This window comes from Alexandromys fortis, unplaced genomic scaffold (assembly GCF_014885135.2).
Source record: "Alexandromys fortis isolate MF-2015 unplaced genomic scaffold, M_Fortis_MF-2015_v1.1 scaffold_55, whole genome shotgun sequence".
Taxonomy (NCBI): Eukaryota; Metazoa; Chordata; class Mammalia; order Rodentia; family Cricetidae; genus Alexandromys; species Alexandromys fortis.
In genome coordinates this window covers 9,725,129-9,747,106 of record NW_026067936.1, presented here as the reverse complement: position 1 = coordinate 9,747,106, position 21,978 = coordinate 9,725,129, and the positions used below count along the sequence as shown (strand labels likewise).

Genomic DNA, 21,978 nt, shown 5'->3' with positions numbered 1-21,978 from the left:
TGTATCAACACACTGTATAATTGTTATCCTGTTGGAATTTTATGAAAACAAGAAGTTGGGATTCAGTTTGCATTTGAAGAGTTGGCTTTGTAGGTTAGTAGTTCTAATCTCAAGTCTGATTCCTTATATCTAAAAATAATAATTTTTAATATACTAATCTACCTTTTATGTCAAAATCAGAAGTCACATAGCTATGAAGTGACACAGATTAAACCTGTATATCTGGCTGCCTTAAAATCATTAGGTCTGGGCTGCTCAAATGGAAACTTCATAGTAATGAGAAGTAAAATTATTTTGAGATGTCATGACTTTCTCAGATTGGTTTTCTGATAGTAAAAACAATCATCTAAAATTCAAAAGTGCAGAAAATAAAATTGGCCCATCATATTACTACTCCAAGGAAAGTTATGATGATTTTTGGATATGTCCCTTGAATCCTTTTCTTGGGCACTTAAAATAAATCTCTTCACTAAGTAGGATATTAGAACATTTACAATTATTAGAATGTTTGTTTTTAAGATTTTTGTTTTAAAAAACTTCTGTGTATGTATGTATCTGCTTAAGTTCATGTACACCATGTGCATGTTGGAACCCGTAAAGGCCAGAAGAGGGGGTAGATTCCCTGGAAATGAAGTTGAGCTGCCCACTAGGGGTGCTGGGAACCAAACCTGAATCTTCCGCAAGAGTAGTAAGCGTCCTTAACTATTGAGTCCTCTCTCAGAGTTGCCAGGATACTGGACTATCCTACCCTTTTGTTTATTTGTTTCATAAATATAAAATGTTTGATTGTAAGCAATCAGTGAAGAGCTACATTAAATTAAAGGGAAATTTAGCAAATATTTTAAGTCTAAAGAGTGTTAAGAAAATCCTGTTAAACTTTGTTAAATATTTTAGTTAATAGAAGCAGTCAAACAAAATATTTAAATAGCAAAGCATAGGAATCACAACTCTTTGAAAGCACACGATGATACTGAAAATGGTACAGATGGGGACTGGTGAGCTGCTCAGCAGATAAAAGTGCTCATTGTGCACACTTCATGACCTGAGTTTGATACCCAGAACTGAGAGTGGAAGAAAAGAACCAACTCCCAAAAGTTTCCTCTGACTTCTTCATGTGTGTTGTGGCACATGCTTGTTTTTATTCAAACACATATGTTGACACACACACTACTACTAATAAAAAAGGTTTACATAGTAAATTTTATGAAATGTGTATTTTGCCATAATTCAAATGAAAAAAACGAATAGTAAATGTTTTGGTCTTTGTTATCTTACAGAGAACGTGTGTGTGGTATATGTACATGCTTGTATGGGTATGTATATGTGTATGCATCCATGTGTGGAGGTCAGAGTTGATGTTGGGTGGAACTCACCAGTTTGTCTAGGCTGGCTGCATCTGAGCTTTGTGAATCCATGTGTCTCCCCAACCTGACACTAGGGTTTCAGATATGTGCCTCTTCTGCTGTACATGGTGCTGGAGAACCGAACTCAAGTCCTCACACAGCTACTCACTGAGCCTTCTCTTCTGCCTGAGAACTCATGTTTATTATTGCCAATATGAAATATGGAAATATTGATATTCAGTAGAATGAATTTCAGCAGTTATGTTGATGATGCCCTTTTCATTTTTTCTGTCAGTTATCAATGTGTCTGAATGGCTGACACATTGACACGGTTCTGAGAGTGTGAAATTCATCATTAAAGAAGTGTTGTGGAAGTCAAATGAGCTTATGAAACTTGCCTCGATAACAGTTACCAAGACAGTTAGTTCCACAGTGGATTCTTCTCTCATACCATCCTGGTCTCTATTTCTGAGGGATCCAGATAGTAGGGCTCTACTAAGATTTTATGGTCCTTTGGCAGAAGCTCAACAGATGGTTCTCAAATCCCCTGCAAGATGATGAGTGGTCTTGTTGTTGTATGACCTTTTCACCCTAGGTCAGGCACCAGGGCAGACTGTAGAAACAATTCTGCCAGTTCTGGTTTGGTGAACTTGTGAGCTTGTCTTGCAAGAACAAGTGTAACTTGGGCAACTGCTCACTGAAAAACCCAGTGCAGCATTGGGTGACTGCTTCACAAAAGCTGTATAAACAGAGTGCCCTGCACAACTTGGAGACTATGCTACCAAAGACTCTACTGTCCCCAGAACTTGTTTACTACCATAAAGTAACCTTAGGGTAGAGCATCTTCCTCTGTATGGAAAAATTAGACCCAAGGAGTATCTTGTATCGATTCTTCTTGCCATCTTCCTTTTCACTGTTTGGTTCTTCCCATGGGTTCTGAGTTTTTAGGTTCTAGGAAGGGCACACATCTAACTATTCATTTGCACCCCACAAGCTGTAAGAAACAGCAGTCTAGTACCTTCATCTCGCCTCCCCACCATTTTTCTGCCAAACCAGGTGCTAATGTAATCCGCATATCTTTTTCTTGTTGTAACCCTCCTTTGTGCTGGCAAGTGCTTTCTGAGTAGACAGCTCAGCCTCAGTTATATGTCTTAGCACTCACAGCAGAAATCCGTACACCAGCTGCCACAGCCTGCTTACAGTCCTGTCCAGTGTGTACTGTTCTGTGGGATTGCAGTACAGCCTCTTAACTCCACCAGCTGTTTGGGGGCATCCTCTTACTTAAATGGTAGCCCTGGAAAGAGGATGCCAATAAGGAGAGTTCCACAGGTCTCTGTTTCAGTTCTTAAGTTTCTTGCCTCCACAACCCTTCATGTTGGACTGTGCCCTAGGAAGTGTAAGCCAAATAAACCTTTTGTTCTCCAAGCTGCTTTTGGTCATAATATTTTATCACAGTAGAGAAAACAAACCAGCCAACCTCATGGCTGGGATTATGTAAAACAATAGACCACTGCAATAGTTTCCCTTCTAAGGTAGCTAGCAGGGTCATCTATCACCACCTGCCTATTTGTCTTTGCCACTTATGTCAGTGTTCTTGACAGTTGCAAACTCACCTTACTGTCCCTTTGAGTATCTTTTGGGTGTTCTTGGATCTTACACTACTTAAGGAAAAAATTAAAAATAAATTGTAATATGAATATTTATTGTGCTTCAGTGCTTGTAGCTTTGTTAGTTCAGTTAGGAAAATGCCTTTTTAATCTGTTGCTACTGCCATTTATAAAAAAAAAAACTTTAGTTTACAAGACTCCAAACACCTTTGGTTTTTCTCTTTTGTTAATATTGTGCAGGCCACAGTTAAGGTTTAAGGTTGTTTCTTGCAGGCTTTAATCCTAGGCAAGCTTAAAATGCTAAATGTTAAGTGGAATGACTTTTTCAACCCTGTCTTTGAGCTCAAACCTGGGGAATAAATACCAATGACCTTACATTTAGTATTGAAACATTTTGAATGACCTTAAATGTTAATATATAAAGATCAGAGTAAAGAATATTGATAAGTGTATTCAGTTAGGCATGTGTTTTGAATTTAGATTTTCCAGACAGTGCTAGTGCAATGCTTTTCTTGTGTGTATTTTCTTTGAACATGTGAAATAATGACATTATTTAACAGCAAGAATGCTGAAATTTGCAGATCCTCTCACTTTAGCAGTTAGTGCGGAGCAGATGTTGGATGACCTTTTGAAGCTGTTGGCTTGCTTCTTTCCCACATGGAATTTCCACAGACTGAAGTGTTCAACGAGAATTCCAGGACCCAGTCATCCTTGCCTTCTGAGTCCATGCCAAGTTTCCATTTTTAGACTACTGCAAGAGTTTCTTCATCTCTTCTAATTTTGTTCTTGTTTTTTAATTTAATTTTTGTTGTGGTGTATTCATGTGTGCATGTGGAGGGCAGAGGTCCATGTTGGGTGTCCTCCTCGGTCCCCCTTCATCTTACTTTTTGAGACTGAGTCTCTTGTTGATTCTGGAGCTCACCAGGTCTCTTGTTTAGCCAGGAGCTTCAGGGATCTTTCTGTCCATCACACACCACAGTGCCCAGCATTTTATTTTCACATTAGTGTAGGAGATTCAAACTCATATCCTTATGTTTGTTTACCGAGCACTTTATTGACTGGACATTTTCTCAGCTCCTTATTGTTGATTGGCCTACACACTTTGGTTTGTTCAGCCTCTAGCTCCAAAATTTTGGGATTAGAGGTGTATGCCACCATATTTGTTTGACTCTAATTTGTTCATTTTTATGTAGTGTATTAGAGTTCTCTGGAGGAACAAAACAGATAGAATTACTACTACTACTACTACTACTACTACTACTACTACTACTACTACTACTACTACTACTACTAGAAAATCAGCTTGCACTGAAATAGCGACACCTGGTCCACCCCTGAGAAGCTGAGTACTGCTAGTTGCTGAGGCCTTGAACCTGGGTCTCCTAAGCAGTCTCAGTCTGGTGTCAGGAATCTGGTGGGTTCTGGAGACTCGGCTTCTTCTATCGTTGACGGAATGAGCCGCTGCAGCTGTAAGCAGAGAAGGCCACTGCAGCAGGACAGCCTGCCTGCTCCAGCCTCTTTCATCTGGGCAGAAGGCGCTGTCACATCAGGTGGGTCTTTCCACCTCAGTTAAGGCAGTCTTGAGGCAATTGTCATCCCTCCGGTGACATGCGCTCCTCACGTGATTCTCATTTGTGGCAAGTTAACATTTAAACTGAACATCACATTCAGCTATCTGAAAAACCTTTTAGGACTGAAATAGCGTTGAAGTGATTTTTCTTAGGAATAATTTCTCAGGTACTTTAAAAATGAAACAAATTTCTACCTATGACTTATAAAGCTATGGCAGATGCTGTTATTTATTCTCCCTGAATTCATCTCCTAGTTCTTCACCAATAGATAGCTTGATTTTCCTGAGACACCTGTATGCTCAGCTATAAAAGATTGTTTTTCAGCCCGTTTTTGTAGGTGGGCAGATGACACAATTTTGGCTGGGGATGCATAGGTGTTGTACATATCTGAAGAGGCTTACTGCTTTAATACCAAACATTCTGTGTCCAAACCTCCTCCTTCCTCTGCGTTCTCTCTTGCCTGGGAGTCCTGTATCAAGCTCATAGGTGCGGCACTCTGATGACCACAAACCCATAGGCATGTGAACGCCAAAGCCGAAAGGCTTTTCATGCTGTCTAATGCCATTGGCAAGTAGCAAATGTGAACCAAATATTTTCTTTCCTAGTTTGGTGCTGTCACTTGGAGCTGCCTGTGTTTCTTCCCTATAAAAGGCCTTTCTTGTCTTCCTGACCTCATCTTCCCATGTCTACTGTTGATGTTAGCTAGCAGACAGATTTGCTCACTTGATAGACCCTTCCTCAAGATCAAGCTCCTCACCATGGCTCAAAGAATTGGAGTGGCCTGACTTTTCTGACCTCACCTAGCCACCATTGTCCTTTCCATCCCAATAGGAACAAAACAACTTTGACATTCCCCACGGCTGAGAAGGACAGTGCCTGTGAAGGAATAGGGTTGTATTGTACAGGAAGGAGGGGTGGGTGTGATAAGTAGAACCTCTAACTACCGCTGAAACTGTTGTGCCAGGGTTAACAGCAGACTAAAAACATGGCCTTGTGAGGCAATTAGCTTGCACGCCATAGCTTTACTATTCTGATTACCATAAATTGACTTCTGCCCCCCCCATACTTCAGCTTAACTTGAGGGATTGTCCAAGAGAAGTTTAATTCTGACTTTGTGATACCTGTCTGTGGAATCATTTTTTTTATTTTGAGAGAGTTTCTTAGTACTTGCTCTTCTGAAAATGAGTGAATTTTTTAGATAGCATAGAAAACACATTTCCCCCTATTTTCACATGATCCTCATTTATTTAATGTATATATAAAGTGGAGGAAGATATGACGGTGTCACTACCCTTTAGCTTTATGTAAGATGCCAGTTTCTAATTTGACCAAGTAAGTACTAGTGTGGAGGTAGTGCCATGAAGCCACAAAGTGGGCCGAGTTACTAAATGCTGATGTATACAGTTTCCATTTTTAATCCATTGCAATGTAGCTTATAGTTTTGTCATTGTAGTACAATTATTTTCATGTTATGGATGGCCATTTTCCCTTTTCTCTTGGTCTCATAAATTCACCTCCTATGGGACTTTGCCTAATGCTATGGAACAGTGGTCTTTTATCCTGTCACTTGTATTATTTTTAATAAAACTCTGATTGGCCAGTAGCCAGGCAGGAAATATAGGCAGAGTAACCAGGCAGGAAGTAGAGGCAGGGCAACAAGAATTCTGGGAAGGGGGAAGTTTCAGTCTGCATTCGTGACCCAGTTGCAGAGGACACAAGATGTGACTCCCTCTCTGAGAAAGGTACCAAGCCACGTGCTAACACAGATAAGAATTATGGGCTGATATAAGCTATGAGTTAATAAGAAGCCTGAGATACTAGGCCAATCAGTTTATAATTAATGTAGACCTCTGTGTGATTTCTTTGGGACTTAACAACTGCGGGAACCAGGCAGGACAGAATGGCACTCAGTTCAACAGCCTAATGTCGCCGTTCCTGACTTTTATGATGGTGCCCTCCGTAGCCTTTCTTGCTTGTGTGCACAGTCTTTACACTGTTTGGGGCCTATCTGGCTCTCCTTTCCCCCTTTCTAGCTGGAAACTGTGGTACTTGTTACCAGTGTCTGGTTCTATATCTTCAGATGTGTCTAGTCTCACTTTCCACCCTTTTCTCAGATTCGTAAATCAATCTCAGATGATGTCACTGAGCCACCTGTTCACACAGTTCGGCTACAATTCCCAATAGTATTCTGACACCTTCATTAGTTCTTCCTGCTGCAAAATCCTTTAACCCAATTGTGACTGTGTGTTTCTGTTACTTTCCTATTATTACTCTAGTGCTAGACGTTGTGATTTGTCTTTGATTTGGTTGTTGGCAGTATTTAAAGTATTTAAGTATAAAATTTTTGTCAGTTTTATAAGTATAAGGTACATGGAAGTTTTATGTAATTAATCTGTTACGTATTGCCAGCATTGTTGGACAGGAGTCGCCTCATTCACGTGTATTTCTGACACAGCTGCCGCCCACAGCAAGTGATTAAGAAACGGTTTCTGAGTCAACCGCTCACTAACCAGGGAAGAGCTTTCTTTAGTTCTATTCTTGAAATGGGGAGGTCAGTTTGAACAGAGCTCATGGTTTTGCTTGTTTATTTCTCCCTTTTTACTTTAAGGTACAGGCTTAGTACATAGGTGTGGATGTTGTTAAAGACTTGACTCAGTGTATAAAACACTTCTCCTTTTCTCCAGGTTTTGGAAGGAAGGATGTTGTAGAACACTTGCTGCAGATGGGTGCTAACGTCCATGCTCGTGATGATGGGGGTCTCATCCCACTTCATAATGCCTGTTCTTTCGGCCATGCTGAAGTTGTGAGTTTGTTACTGTGCCAAGGAGCAGATCCAAATGCCAGAGATAACTGGAACTACACACCTCTGCATGAAGCTGCCATTAAAGGGAAAATCGATGTCTGTATTGGTGAGTATCACTGCTGCCATCTAAGTTTGCTGTCAAGTTTTACTTAAAGTTACTCTTGGGCTTTTCTTGTGGCGTAAGTAGTGCCGCCTAGGTAAAGGTGTATTCCATCAAACGGAAGTAAGGAGCTGGATGCAAAGGTGATTATGAACAAGGTTCACATTAGATCTCCTAGTGAGGGAACTCTGTGTCAGCTGTATAGAGGTAAATTCGGGTTAATTGTTCTTGTCACATGCAGTCAACTTACGTCTCTTATTAAACAGCTGCATTCAACCTTTGTCACAAAGAGCCATGAGGTATTTGGCTACTGTAGGTTGACGCAGAGAAAATCATCAGATGCTATGATAAATGTCTTTAATTTGCTAAAATTGAACACTGGTCAGTTTCTTACTCCTGACAAGCCTTGAGTATGTGTTTCAAATCCATTATACTATAGTGTGTGTTGGTGATGGTTTTTGGTTTGGCTCTGGTCAACTTGACACAAGCTAGGATCGTGTAGAAAGAGAGAACCTCTGTAGAGAAATGCTTCTATCAGCCTGGTCCTATATTCGGGGCATTTTCTTGATTAACTGTGTGTCAGAGGGCACAGCCCACTATGGGCAATGCCATCTCTGGGCAGGAGGTCCTGGGTGGTATGAGGAAATAGACTTAGCAACCTGCCAGTAAGAATCATTCCTCCGTGGTCTCCTCTTCAGTTCCTACCTTGAGTTCCTGCCCTGATTTCCCTTCATAATGGACTGGAAAATGAAATGAACCCTGTCCTCTCCAGGTTGGCTTTGATGTTTATTATAATAATAAAAAGGAGACTAGGACTGCGAGAAAACAATCACAGGCAGAATTTAGCTTTCCAGTCATTTTAAGTAACTCCTAATTTATTTGAATTTGTAGTCATTACTGATTTTCATTATATATTTTTTACATGTTTAGATTTTGCTTTATTGCATTAACATTTTTATTTCAAAATCTAAAACAAGCCTCTTAGAAGCCAAGTGTTTTGCCTCCTGAAAGCATCACCAATTTCTTGATCTCTAAGATGATTGAGATGTGTTTAGCTCATGGTAGACTTGTATTCTTTCTGGATGACAGAATGGTGGTTCGTCTGTCTCTTTGTGGATGTCAGCATTTTAGCCCAACGTTTTCTTTATGCTAAAGTATATAGGCCATTGTTGACTTTCTCTAGTTAAAATTTTCCCTAAATAGTGATTATGACTGTTCCCTCATAGCCATTTTTCTGGTCTCTAGTGTATATTCAATTTTCCTAAAATTGTAATTTTTCTGTCAAGTTCTCTGCCATTATTCTTAGCGACTTTAGCATCTTTTGGCTTCTTATTTTCTTTTCTTTTTGTTTTTTGACTATCCTTTTAGTGCCTTGCCCTCTGTTACATTCAGGTGATTGTCTCCTCCTAGGCCCTGCACTAACACAGTCATGTCCTATCAGCTCATTTTGAACAACTGCCTTGATAAGCCTGAAAGCCTGACTTTAACACCAAACATCTCCGATCCTAAAGCTCTGACTTGTTCTTTTGTATGTGATAACTGTTTTTGAACTGGATAATCGTTTTTACCTCATGTAGACTTTCAGCTTCTCTATCAGTACTGCCCCCCCCCCCCCGACACTTGGTATCTATTGGATTTTTCTTAGTTGCTTGTCACAAAATTTCATGCTCTTTCCAGTTTCTAAAAACATCTTACTAGCCTCTACTGCACCGTTTTCCTGTTTGTTTCTATCTGAGTTTTTCATTTTGTCTGTACATTATTTTTTTAAGTTAATATCCTTTCTCCCTTATAATCTCTGTACCAAAAAGTAGATAATGAAAATGCTTTCTTTAATGTTGGTTCTGATGAAAAAAAAATCTAGATGGAGGGTTTTTAAGACTTTAAAGAATGGGTCTCTGCAGCCACCAGCCCTGCAGTCCTCAACAGGCTTTGCACACATTGCCTGCCCTTTCTTGTGAAGTAGGAAAGTTGAAAAGCAAAGGGCACCTTTGGAATTGTTATCAAGGGTAGCTACTGTTAAAGTATGTACTGTAGCTATGGGAGTCAAGATGGATTATAGCTTGCCACGATGACGCACACCTTCAGTTCCAGCACTTGGAAGGCAGAGGCAGGTGAATCTCTTGAGTTCAGAATCAACTTGCTCTACGTAGTGAAACCTTGCCTCAAAACAAAGAAACAAACAAAAGCAAAAAATGTTGTAGACCAGCCTTGACAAAAACACCTCTTACCAGGATACGGGTGTGGGGAATTAGAAATATAAGAATACAAAGACACGTGATAATAATAAAAACAGAAACCGTAGAAAGTACCAGGAGGGCATTCCAGTGAATACTGAAATTGCCAGTGTTTATTTTTCCCTATGCTTTTATACCCAATTCACAAGGATGAAGAAGGTAACAAAAGACTTCATTAACATGATACAAAGGACAACTCAGAACAGCTAATTGCTTTAACACGAGGCATCAAATCTTTAGCACTCTGTTGTTTAAGGCTGTGAAGCTACCCTAGACCAAGTATCCTGAAGGCAGTCACTTCCCAGTTAACCTCATATTACAAAAGAAGGAGCAGAAGTATGCTTGCATATCCTGTCAGGATGTAATGGATCTACTTGTATGAACTATCTTAATATCAAAAGAACCAAGTAATCACAGTCCTGAATTGGGGCATGCAGCTATTTTGAGCAACCTCCAAACTCTCTGACCGGCAGACAAGGTGGGAATAGGCTCACATTTTTGGGCTTCCACAAAAACAAAAAAGATTGACTGTAGACTCTTTTCTATATTTAACTCTTGGGAGCTTCTGATAGTGTATGTTATACTTCATAAATTCAAGCATAGTTAAGAAATTCTGAAATATTCTTGTGAGGCACAGCTGGACAAAGTCATTGGAAACCTTGTCTTTTTTGTTCGAATCTGGTAATTTTGAAGCTAGTGTATAAAGTTGACTTTAAAAATGTTTTTACCTAGTTGGTAGAATGCTACCCTGATGATTTAGAATCAGTATGTCTCTGTATTCAAATAGAATAGCAAACATTTGATAGTTATAAGGGTAGAGTACCTAGGAAAGCATCAGGGCAGATGCAAAGAGCATGGCCTCTATTTTTATATCTTTGGCTCCCTAATTTTCCACTGTAGGGCCAACGGATACTTGCTTAATCAGCATGTTTCATTATGTGCAGACAGGAATAGTCTACATAATTCACACTGTTCATGAACAAATTGCCAATATTACCAGTGGCACTTGAAAGGGTAGCAGGAATAGTACACATTTAATCATAATGATAATAATAATGCCTTTTATCAGTTACTAGATCTAAACTTTAACTTATATGTGAAGTGCTTTGGTTTCCTGTGTCCTTTAGTGATATTTAAAGAAGTCTTGTGACTGGTCTTTAGTCTGTTTCTGTCATTGCTGTTCTTTAGCTCTCAAAAAAGAAGAAACAGATTATTTTTGTTAAATTCAATTTTGAGTGCTTATAAAATTAAGTGAACTGCTTAAGGTAGAGGTAATGTTATAAACATTAGAATGTTTATGACCTCCTGCTGCATGTAACAACCCAAAGGTACTTTAGGAACCAGCATATTTTCTCTCTTTAAAGCTTATTTATTTCTTCCTATCCTCAGAATATAGTCTCCAGAAAATTAAATAAATGTTTATTGAGCATGTGCCACGTGAATACAGAAACTGGTAGGGTCAAATATGCTTCTTTCCGTTCCTGTCTAATGATGACTTCTGTCAGCCAGATGCCGCATTGTGTAATTGTGGAATCCTGACCGGAGAGTTGTGAGGATATTAAAGAATTGTTCATAGCAATAGATTTTTGCTTCAGGTCCAGTAATGGCCTGACCACGGTGTGCCTACTAAAGAACAGTTAATTTCCTTCTACTATGTGGAGTATTGTTTTCTGAAGTTAATCCTGTACCTTCCTGTTATTTCAGCTTCAGGTAAACATTAATATTTATCACCTCTTTTATGTTTTTGTATATGTGCCACCTAACATTATACTCTGAGATTGTCAAGATTCCTCTTTAAACACTTGAGTGATGGGGGCGGGATAGCTTGCTGGTTCCATAGCAAATGATTCTTTTTTTTTTTTTTTTTTTAAGATTTATTTATATACATGCCTCGATGTATGCATGCCAGAGGAGGGCGCTAGATCTCACTACAGATGGTTGTGAGCCACCATGTGGTTGCTGGAAATTGAACTCAGGACCTCTGGAAGAGCAGCCAGTGCTCTTAACCTTTGAGCCATCTCTCCAGCCCCCCAAATGATTCATTTTTCAATCTTAATTTATTCATATGCATGTATGTGTGTGTTTTTGTGTTTGTGTGTTTATGCACACGTGTATGTACATCTTGTGTTATGGTATGTGTGAAGACCAGACAACCATTTGGTAGAGTTGGTTCTCTGCAATTATATGTGTTCTGAGGATCAAATTCAGATCACGGGACTTACATAGCAAGTGCTCTTACCTACTGAGTCATCTTGCCTTCCTGACATCAAAGAATTCTAAGGGTGTAGGGCTGCGTGGTTTTCTAATGCATTTAGGATTCTTACTGTTTGGATACTTCAGCATCTAGACCAGAAGCTTTGTAAGCTAAATGAAAAATAACAGCCTGTCTCAATCATAGTAGATCTACAGAATAACCTATGCGTTTGTATGTGTGTCCAGGATAGCTTAAAAATGCCAGATAAACACCAGATAAATGCATGCATACATATACCTCTCCCTCTAGGCAAATTACATGTAGAAGACTTTTGGAGCCAAAGACCCTAATTTGTTCCAAAGTAAAACATTCAAGGGGTAGGGAGATGGCAGGAGGATCACAGCATGCCCACTGGTCAGACAGCTATTCAGGTTCAATGAGAGACCTTGTGCCAGAAAATAAGGCAGAGAAGCAATTGAGGAACAACATCCTGATATCAACCTCTGTCCTCCATATGTGCATGCACATATACACACAGTCTCAACAAGTGATATAAAGAGCATGGTAGTGGTCTTGATGATCTGTGAGAAATAACCCCAAATGTGGAGCAGAATGTGGACATGTTAGTTAACATGCGGAAATCCTGAAGGATAAGATATATCTAGGAAGGTCAGCATTTTTAAAAACTAACATGTGATAGGAGTTCCAGAAGGAAAAGATAAAGAACTGATTTTTTAAAAAAAAAAGTTAGTAACAAATAAATGACAATGAGAAAATGTCTTAATTTTGAAAAAACTTAATGAGCCCCAGGCCAGGTTGAGACCCACTGAGGAAGATATATACATGAGTTGTCTAGAAAGGATAAGTTGCCCACACAGAGAATAGGATAGTCAATGCTTACAGCATCAGAGCCCTGAAGACTATTGGCAGAAATGGAGTAACCTGTAAGTCTTTTTGGAAATAGCAGTTCCTTAATATTGGCAAGTAAGAAAGGCTAAGTAGCATATATGACAGGATGATTGGTTTTGTTTTGTCTGTTTTGTTTTTAATGTACTTTTGGCTGTCCTGGAACTTAAGTAAACTAGGTTGACCTCAAACTTTAATCCCAAATACTAGGATGTTTGGAACAAAGCTACAATTACTTGCTGGCTTTCTTTGTTCATTCAACAGTTCTTGGTTTCTTTGTTCTGTGTGCAGAGACTTCTTTCTTTAAGAGTCCCCAATTCAAGCTCTGAAAGTTAGGCTTGTTTTCCAGACTCAATAGTGTTTTGTCATAATGGTTGAAGTAAAAGAGACAAGGTCTTTTTGTGAGTTACCTGTTTCAGGATTTGAATAGGGGGTAAAAACATCATCACACAATTGTGAGGATGAAATGAAATAACACAAGTAAAGTCCTTAGTATGATTGTGTATGTATTTGTAGTGTGATATCTGAATAGGATATCTTTCATAGTTTATAACTCCCCATACTTATTTGAAAATTACACAGTATTATGTAACTTTCCTGTTGCATTATATGGTTTGATTCAGATGTATTTATATTTACTCAAAATGCAAAAGGAAATAATAAGATCTGGTGATATTTTCATAATAGTCTTTTTGAGATAGGGTCTCTTTATGTATTTATTCCTGGCTATCCTGAAACTCACTATATAGACCAGACTACCCTTGAACTCTGAGAGAACCACCAGCTCCCGCCTCCCAAATGCTGGGATTAAAGGTGAGCACCACTGCATACAGGCCTCATGAAAGTCCTTAAGCATGAACTCTAGGAAGAGATTGGGCAAACTATTTAAACATAATATCACTTAATAACACAAAATTTATTTTGTTGGTTATTTAAGTGAGCTCATAAAAACAATTAATTATAATTTTCATTTTTCTACACCAAATCAGTTCTTCAGTTGATTCTTTACCATGTAATAGAATTTTTTGGTGTTTTTCCCCATTAAAGCTTCAGTTTTTGTTTTCTTTCTTCTTCCCTTTTGTAGACAGAAGTTTCTGCCCCACCCAGGCCCGCAGCCATTCAGTCCCAAAGAAATACACAGAGGCTTATATTAATTATAAACTGTTTGGCCTGTTAACTCAGGGTTATTGCTAACTAGCTCTTATGACTTAAATACACCCATAATTCTTGTCTATGTCTAGCCACATGGCTTGTGTCTCAGTAAGGCATTCTCATCTTGCTTCTTCTGTATCTGGGTGGTGACTCTGCCAATCCTCTTCCTAGAATTCTCCTCAGGTTGCTATGCCTATACTTCCTGCCTGGCTACGGTCAGTCAGAATTTTATTAACCAATATGAGAGACAAATCTTTATAATGTACAATTCCACAGCCTTAGAAAATAATTGACATGCCTTAATTCCACCAGCTAAGCTCAGATATATTCAGCCAAATGCACTCTCAACTGCAGTAGGATCCTTTATTCACAAAAAACAGTGTTAGTTTATACTCTTGTTTATATATATTTTATTTGTCTTTTCACATGTTCATGAAATTAGGCAGCATAAACTCAACTACTAGGCTTGTTAAATTGTCAGTTGGTAAACTATGGATTCGTCAGTAATAGCAAAGATTTCACTCAGAGAAGTTAAGGACTGGTGACCTGCTGAATAGGACCATTGCATAAGAGTTAGTGGGCCTGGAGATTACTCTTGCATCACCCATTAGGAAGCAGTTTTGTTTGGGATGAATTATGTCTGTGGCATAGTTGCTTTGTCAAATGAAAATAGTGAGACTGTTGTATTTCTTTTTACTTTGCTAGTGTTTTGTAGAAATAGTATGGACTGTTAAAGTGTTATATAATGTTTTATAGCTGTATTTCTAGATGTTTCTGACCACCATAAGAAGTGATATACTGTATACGGTAGGCTTTCTGTATCTAGAGATTCCTTATTCATCGATTTATTTAACTGCAAATTGAACATTTTGGAGGCCATTTTTTTCTTTTTACTGAAAATGTAGATTTTTTTAATCTTGTTATTATTTCTTAAAACATAAATTTGCTTAGTGTTTGCATTATTTTAGGAACAAGTAATCCATAGTTGATTAAATAATATATAGAATGTAGATTATATACAAATACAATACCAATGAATTTTGATTATTTTTTTTTAGGAAGTCTTGAAACAAATTGCCTGCAGATACTAGTGGAAGTAAAGACAGAATGATGGCTCCAAAATGTCCATATTTTAGTTTCTAGAACCTGGGAATGTATGTTGCTTTGCAGAGCAGATATGAATTAAGGTTACAGATGGTTGCTGCCATGTCAAAGTCTTTTTAGTTGCATGTAGTGCCCAATTAGGTATATCTAAAAATACATTGACAAGTCCTGGGTCATGATTTAACTCATTGTCTTGTTTTGGCCTTGGAACTTTGAGAAGGAGTCTTCATATATAATTAAGGCTGCCCTGGTACTCACCGTGTAGCCCAAGCTGCTCTCAAGCTGTGGCCGTCCCTTCACCTCAGATTCTCTATACTAGGATTGTGGGCATGTGTCACACTTCTGATTTAGCCCTATGTTTAATCTTTCACTTATTTAATTATTTGAATAACTAAAATTCTCATTTAAAGAATATAGTATCCTAAGTCTAGTGTTACTATATTCTGTAAGAATATCATGAAAAATGTACTTTGAAATTTAGGTCTCCTGGTGAGGATTTACATGAGGACACTGCCCATATAAGAACTTACTTTGCATTGAAAGCATGTTTTACCTTGAGAAAGCATTTTAAAAATTGACATAAAATGTATATATTGATGTATGTATGGCCTTGCTTAATATTATAAGTGCTGCACCCACCCACTCTCCTATAAACTGTGGAAAAACAAGCAAACGGGTTTTCACTGTATCATTGTTGGTGATTAAATAAACATACTTTTAGACACGATTTAGGTATCTGAGTGGGCATTTATTAATATTTGGGAATGATGTGAGGAAAGGGTTCCAACATCATTCCTTCATATGCGGCTATTCATTTTCCCATTCATTCCTTGGTCACCCCTTTGGTTCATGTACGCATGGTAGTTAACATTTCCTGTCTCCAGTTACTTGAGCCACCTTTCTTTTTCCTGGGAACCTTCTGCTGAATGCTTATCTGTTTATAGTCTGTGTGTGAATGGTAGTTCCTTCTTACATGTAGTCCTTTGAGTGGGTGTAGCAGTTGGTAGCCGCTGGATTGTTTCCCCTTTGCAGCTGTTATGTACAGGGCCCCTGGGAACATGGCGTGTATGTCTTGGTGTGGTTATTTATTTGGATGGATCCATTGGAGGATTACTAGCGTCCTTGGACTGATTGCTGGGCCGAAGGAGTAAGTCTGTGTTGGGCTGCAGAAGCTGACAGTTCCCTCTGGTTGAATGTGCTTTTGTGTATTCATTGGTCATTTGTGTACATTCTTTTGTGAAGTGTCTTTTCAGACCTTTGGACTGTTTTGTTTGAATTTTTTTTTTTCTTTTAGAGGTATGAGAAGTCTTGTGTTACACCTGTGGTGCCTGTTTGACGTGTGTATTGTGAATACCTTCACCACTCTACTTTGCTATTCATTATCGTACTGGTGTCTATAGACAAGGAAAAGGTTTTTAATTTTATTTATTTATTTATTTATTTATTTATTTATTTGGTTTTTCGAGACAGGGTTTCTCTGTGGCTTTGGAGCCTGTCCTGGAACTAGCTCTGTAGACCAGGCTGGTCTCGAACTCACAGAGATCCGCTTGCCTCTGCCTCCCGAGTGCTGGGATTAAAGGTGTGCGCCACCATCGCCCGGCAAGGTTTTTAATTTTAGTGACATATGTAGAGCAAATATTTTTGTTTCACTAGCATGGAATTATATGGTCGTTTCTTGTTTGATAAATTATTTGTAGATACAGGTAATTTATAATGAATCAAGGTTATAGTTTTACTTGTAGAGCAGAGATGCAAGCAAGTAGTGTTGGTGTAAGGGTCTCTCCATTGTAATAGCTTGTGTAGGATAGACTTAAAATGAGTCAGCTATTTGTATTAGAAAACTCTAATATTGTGTGACTTATTTTCAAGATTTTACAGATAGTTGGACTTCATTTAATTCAAAAACTAAAATAGGTATCATTACTTCTGAGAAGATTTTTTGTTTCTGCTATTTGGAAGCAAACTTGAGTGTTTAGGGAAATGCTGCTTTATATCTGGTTACTGAAATCTTTCCATTAATCCAGGTTCTTTTCTTAGTAGTTTTCTTTGTGTTTTCCTTTCATAGCTCTTGTTAGCATTTGAACATTGTCTGTTGTTGTAGGATCAAGAGCCAGATGTTTTTTAAGCTATTTCTTTTGTTGCTGACTCTGGTGGAATTCTTAGTTGTCCATAGTCCCACAGTGAGAAGAGTCCTTCCTTCAGGGATTGCTAGTTTTCCATGGTAGTAGGAAGCTAACAATAATCTGCTTCACTTTCATAATTTCACTGCCCATTACTTCAGTGTATTTGATCCTCTAGCCAGGAAGTATATACGAGTCACAAACCATTTCACAAGAAGATAGCTTAATTAGGTTTGTCCACCCCAACCTCCCCATCTATCTGTGTTATGGACAAAAACACTGAGTTTATTTCTTGATGAGTTTTCTATTTCTTGGTGTGTTCTTATTTGAGTTTAAAATAATTTGCATTTTCATTATACCCAGACACATGTTTCTATTTCAAGTATAAACCCATTCTACATCCAGATACAATTTTTTTTTCATTTTTCCAAATAACTATTAGGATGAGTAGTTGAGTGTATATTCTGATCATGTCCTGACTTTGTTCGTGGCTAATTTTCTATAAAGAATGGGCAGTCAGCCAAGTGTGGAGGTGCATGACTGTAAATCCAATACTTGGGAGATGGAGATAAGATTGGAAACTCAAGGCCAGCCTTGGATACAAAATAGGTTTGGAGCTAGCCTGGGCTGTCTAACAAAACAAGAGAGACAACAAAAGAGGGCAGTCGAACCTTTTTTTGTTGTTATTTCTAAATGCTTGAGTCGCCATCTCAGATGAGAAGTTGAGGTCCAGCAGTAGAGTGGAAAGGGTCATGAGACTACCCCAGGAGTTAAGGTTTCACTTGAGCATTTTCAAAGTACTTGGCCGAGCAATTTCATTACTATTTCTATCTTCTGAGTTAGACTCAAGGTTCAGATTGACTACCTTTTTTTTTTTTTTTTTTTTTTCTGGAAGAAAGGAGAAAGTTGTTCCTTTGTCTGTAGAGCTGATGCAGAGTACTTGTAATAGTTTTGGAGTGGAGTTGAAGTTCCTTTGTTCTTAGTGGGAACTTATTTAAGACTGTTTTAATCACAAAAATAATTTCTTTTAAATTTCCATCTTTTTATCTTTTAGTTGAGCTGTTGAATAGTCAGCTATAATTTGTCTTCCAAATTGAAACCATCTTTTAAACAAGATTTTTATTAGTTCTTTTTAGTTAGTGTACAAAATAATGGGTTTCTCGTGGCGTTTTTGTATGTGCGCATTATTGTTCTTTACTCATATTTCCCCTGCTTACCCTCCATTGTCCTCCCTCTTCATCCTGGCCACCTTCCTCTGCCTAATAGTTCCATTTCTGCTTTCATGTCATATAGATGTGTATGGATATAAATCTATCTAAATGTCTATTCTGTATATGAAAAAAATTTACCACATTGGTCATTTCATTGCTCTCTCTTGTGTCATCCATCCTACTTGCTTTAGACTCCTTCATCACAATGTAGACTACCTTCTACTTTCATGTTATATATGCGTGTATAAATAAAATATATTCTAGCCAGGCAGTGGTGGAGCATACCTTTTATTGTAGCACTCAGGAAACAGAGGCAGGCAGATCTCTGAGTTGGGGGACCAGCCTGCTCTACAGAGTGAGTTCTAGGGCAGCCAAGGATACACAGAAACCCTGTTTTAAAAAAAAGCCAAAATAGGGCTGGAGAGATGGCTCAGCCGTTAAAGGCCAGGCTCACAACCATAAAAAAAAAAAAAAAAGCCAAAATAAAATAAATTTTCTTTAGATATTTTGCATAACATGATAACAAGGATGTTCCATTTATTTTCCTGCAAATGACGTAATTTTATTCCTTATGGCTGACTAAAACTCCATTGTTCATATGTGCCACAATAAACTATTTGGCTCTTGATTGGCCTCTAGACTGACTAGTGTTAAGCATGCTGCAATAAATGTGACAAGCCAAGTTCCTATGTAACTCTTCTCTGTAGTAGTTTCTTCTCTGGGTTTCTTATAACTGTTTGCACATATGTTATCTAGAATGACACGTTTGCTTTCCCTGTATAAAGGATTGCAGTATAAATTGTCTGGTGGCTTCCATTGTTACCTTTTCTTTGGCAAAGTTCATACCTTGACATGAGGATGGGAGAGAAGGTGGACTGAGTGTTGGGCTCCTTTGGGCAATGTTATCTCCCATTGTTTTAAATGTCATATTTCAAAGACTAATAAAATTTTCTGGGGTTTATCTTTAGAAGTAGCAGATGTTCATCAAAGAAGAATTAGAAAGTTCACTGATAATTGTCACACCTCCTTTTCTGTCTTTCTAGATGGATATGTTCTTGTTACTATTCAGTTTACCAATGATAGTGATTGTCTTTCGGGTGCATGCTGGTGGTATCTGGGTATTGGACAGTGCAAGTGTAGAAATAAGTTATCGTACAAGTTCTCTCGGGCAGTGCTGTTGGATGTAATAACCATGATCATAAGCACTTATATATAAAATGCTTGTTCCATGTATTCTACATTGTTTTAGTTTCAATTTATATGTTATAAATTACTAAGAAATGGTTTAATATACTGTAACTTTAGAGCTTTCATAATTTTGTAGACAGTATTGTTTTGATCAGTCATTTGTTTTAGGTCACTTTGGGCTATTTCTGGTTTGTTACTCTTTCGTAACTAGTGCTCTAAAGCCCCTCTTAATAAACTGTGGGTTGCAACTCCGTGTGGGGCCAAATAACTTGAATAGGGAGGGCTGTGGAAAACTTGGCAGCAGTGAAAGTTTCTGGGGTACACAATAACCAAAAATTAATTCAAAATGAAATGCATAATGAACCTAAGATGTTTCTGCTATGCTTTCCCGTGTTGCATCATGTGACTTCATTGTAATCACAGCAGCATCCATACTTTACCCTGTTTATCCCATCATGAGCGCTACCTGAAACATCATGGCTCGGATTTGAGGCTATCATGTTATGATAGTCTCCTTACTGTCCATACAAAATTTGCAAAGTTTTTTCTCTTATAGAAACACAGTAACTTAATTACTTAAAAAAACAAAGGCCTTAATATATCCCCACTGTCGGACCTTAACACGTTAAATTAGCATGCTTGAACTATATGATGCTAGAATATTTGATTATAAAAATTTCTGTTTGAGTTGCTGACTTAATATTCAAAGAATTTTATTTCAGGATAGGACAATTTCCATCCGTTTCTGAAATGGTCCTAAACATCTGCCATTTGGTACTGCATATTTATGTGAAGCAACATTCTCAGCATTGATGTTTGTAAAACCAAAATATTGATATCTCTGAAAGATGTTTTCAATGTGCTACATTAGATCAGATATTAAGTAAAGTGTTTTTGTGCATGCCTATGTTTTGTTTTGTTGAGGCAGGGTCTCCAGTAGCCCAGGTTGGATTTGAATATAGTGTCCAGTGGGAGATGACCTTGAGTTCCTGATTTTTTTTTTTAACCCTTACCTCCCAGTATTGGGGTTACTGATGTACACCACCATGGCCACTCAGGCAAAATGTCCTTATGCAACAGTAACAGTCATTTCCATCTCATTAGTATGCAACTTTGCTTTCTTCTGTAATAAATGTAAGACTGTACATCATCATTATTTTACGGTCAATGTCTTTGTAATTGTCTGTAAATGTTTGGCTTGTATACCTACTTTATATTATGTGTGCCTGTGATCTCATTAACAGTTCTCAGGTGGAACAGGAAAGCAAGTAGGACTTTGAAAGCCCTTCCTTACAGAGAGCATCACTTTCATTAAGTGTCTGTGTAAACCTTAATCACACTAGGCTAATGTCCTGGAAAGCTACAGCTTCTTAATGAGAGCCACAGCAGCTTTAGCTCCTGGACTACTCCACCAGGACTGCTGACTTAGTCTGTCACGTTATCTGTCACGTGTCATCCATTAATGAGTTACGGAGAACATTCATTTCTTTTTGCTTCCACGCTCTTTGGAAAAATTATTTGAAAATTTAACAAAACTTTGAGAATATTTTAGAATTTACTTTTTAATTATGTGTGTCCCTGTGTGGGTATGTGATCTTGAGTTTAACTACCACAGAGGCCAGAAGAGAGCATTGAATTCCCTAGAGACAGTTATAGGCCATTGTGAGCTGCCTGACGTGGGTCCTGGCACCTGGACTCAGGTCCTCTGGTAGAGCACTGAGTTCGCCACTGAGCCATTTCCAGCCTAGCTTTGGGAATATGATTCCATTTGTTTGATTATTCTCTGTTCTTTTTTCTTTCAGAACAACTCTCATCTTCATTTTTAGCATCAGTTTTCCTTATAAACAGTAAACTTAGGTATTTTAAATTTTAGTGTAACATTTTTGGACAACACTTGGCAAAATTCTATACTGTATCTTTGAGAAGGAAAACAGCAGTGAAGGTACCATTATTTCCTCTTGTGACACAATGCCTCACACTCTGAGCATCTTGCCTACTGGTATTCAGATGCCTTCAAGAAGATGAGTGTGTTTATATTGACCTGTTAAAATTGGTACTATGTAGTAGGCCTTCTGAATAGTAGTGATAATTATACCATCTCTCTCTCTCTCACACAAAGACTTATATTTGCTCATTATGTATTATTAAGATTCATAGGGAAGTCCTAGTTTGAATTCATTCTAATACTACAAGAAATATAATAAAGATGCTTAAATTTAAATAAAGTAAATAAGGCCAAAAAATATTTTTAAGTGATATTGGACTTCGCCTAATATTGAAATTTATCTGCTAAAAGATACTCTAGAACAGGCTGGCCATAATAGTTCAAAATAGTGTGTCAGTGAGGGGTCTGACTCAAGATTGGTGGTGTTTGAAATGGCATTTGAGACAACAAGTGGCTCATTTACTTAGGTATTGCTCCATTGCTTGCTATAATCCTACCTG

General features: G+C 38.1%; 1 protein-coding gene across 1 annotated transcript in view; it reads left to right on the top strand.

Moving 5' to 3' along the window:
- Positions 1 to 21,978, top strand: part of Tnks (tankyrase) — a 153,438-nt gene that overhangs the window by 10,424 nt on the left and 121,036 nt on the right. Inside the window, exon 2 of the mRNA XM_050146701.1 lies at positions 7,206 to 7,430. Coding sequence (XP_050002658.1) covers positions 7,206 to 7,430 — 225 coding nt within the window. The remainder of the gene's footprint in view (positions 1 to 7,205; positions 7,431 to 21,978) is intronic.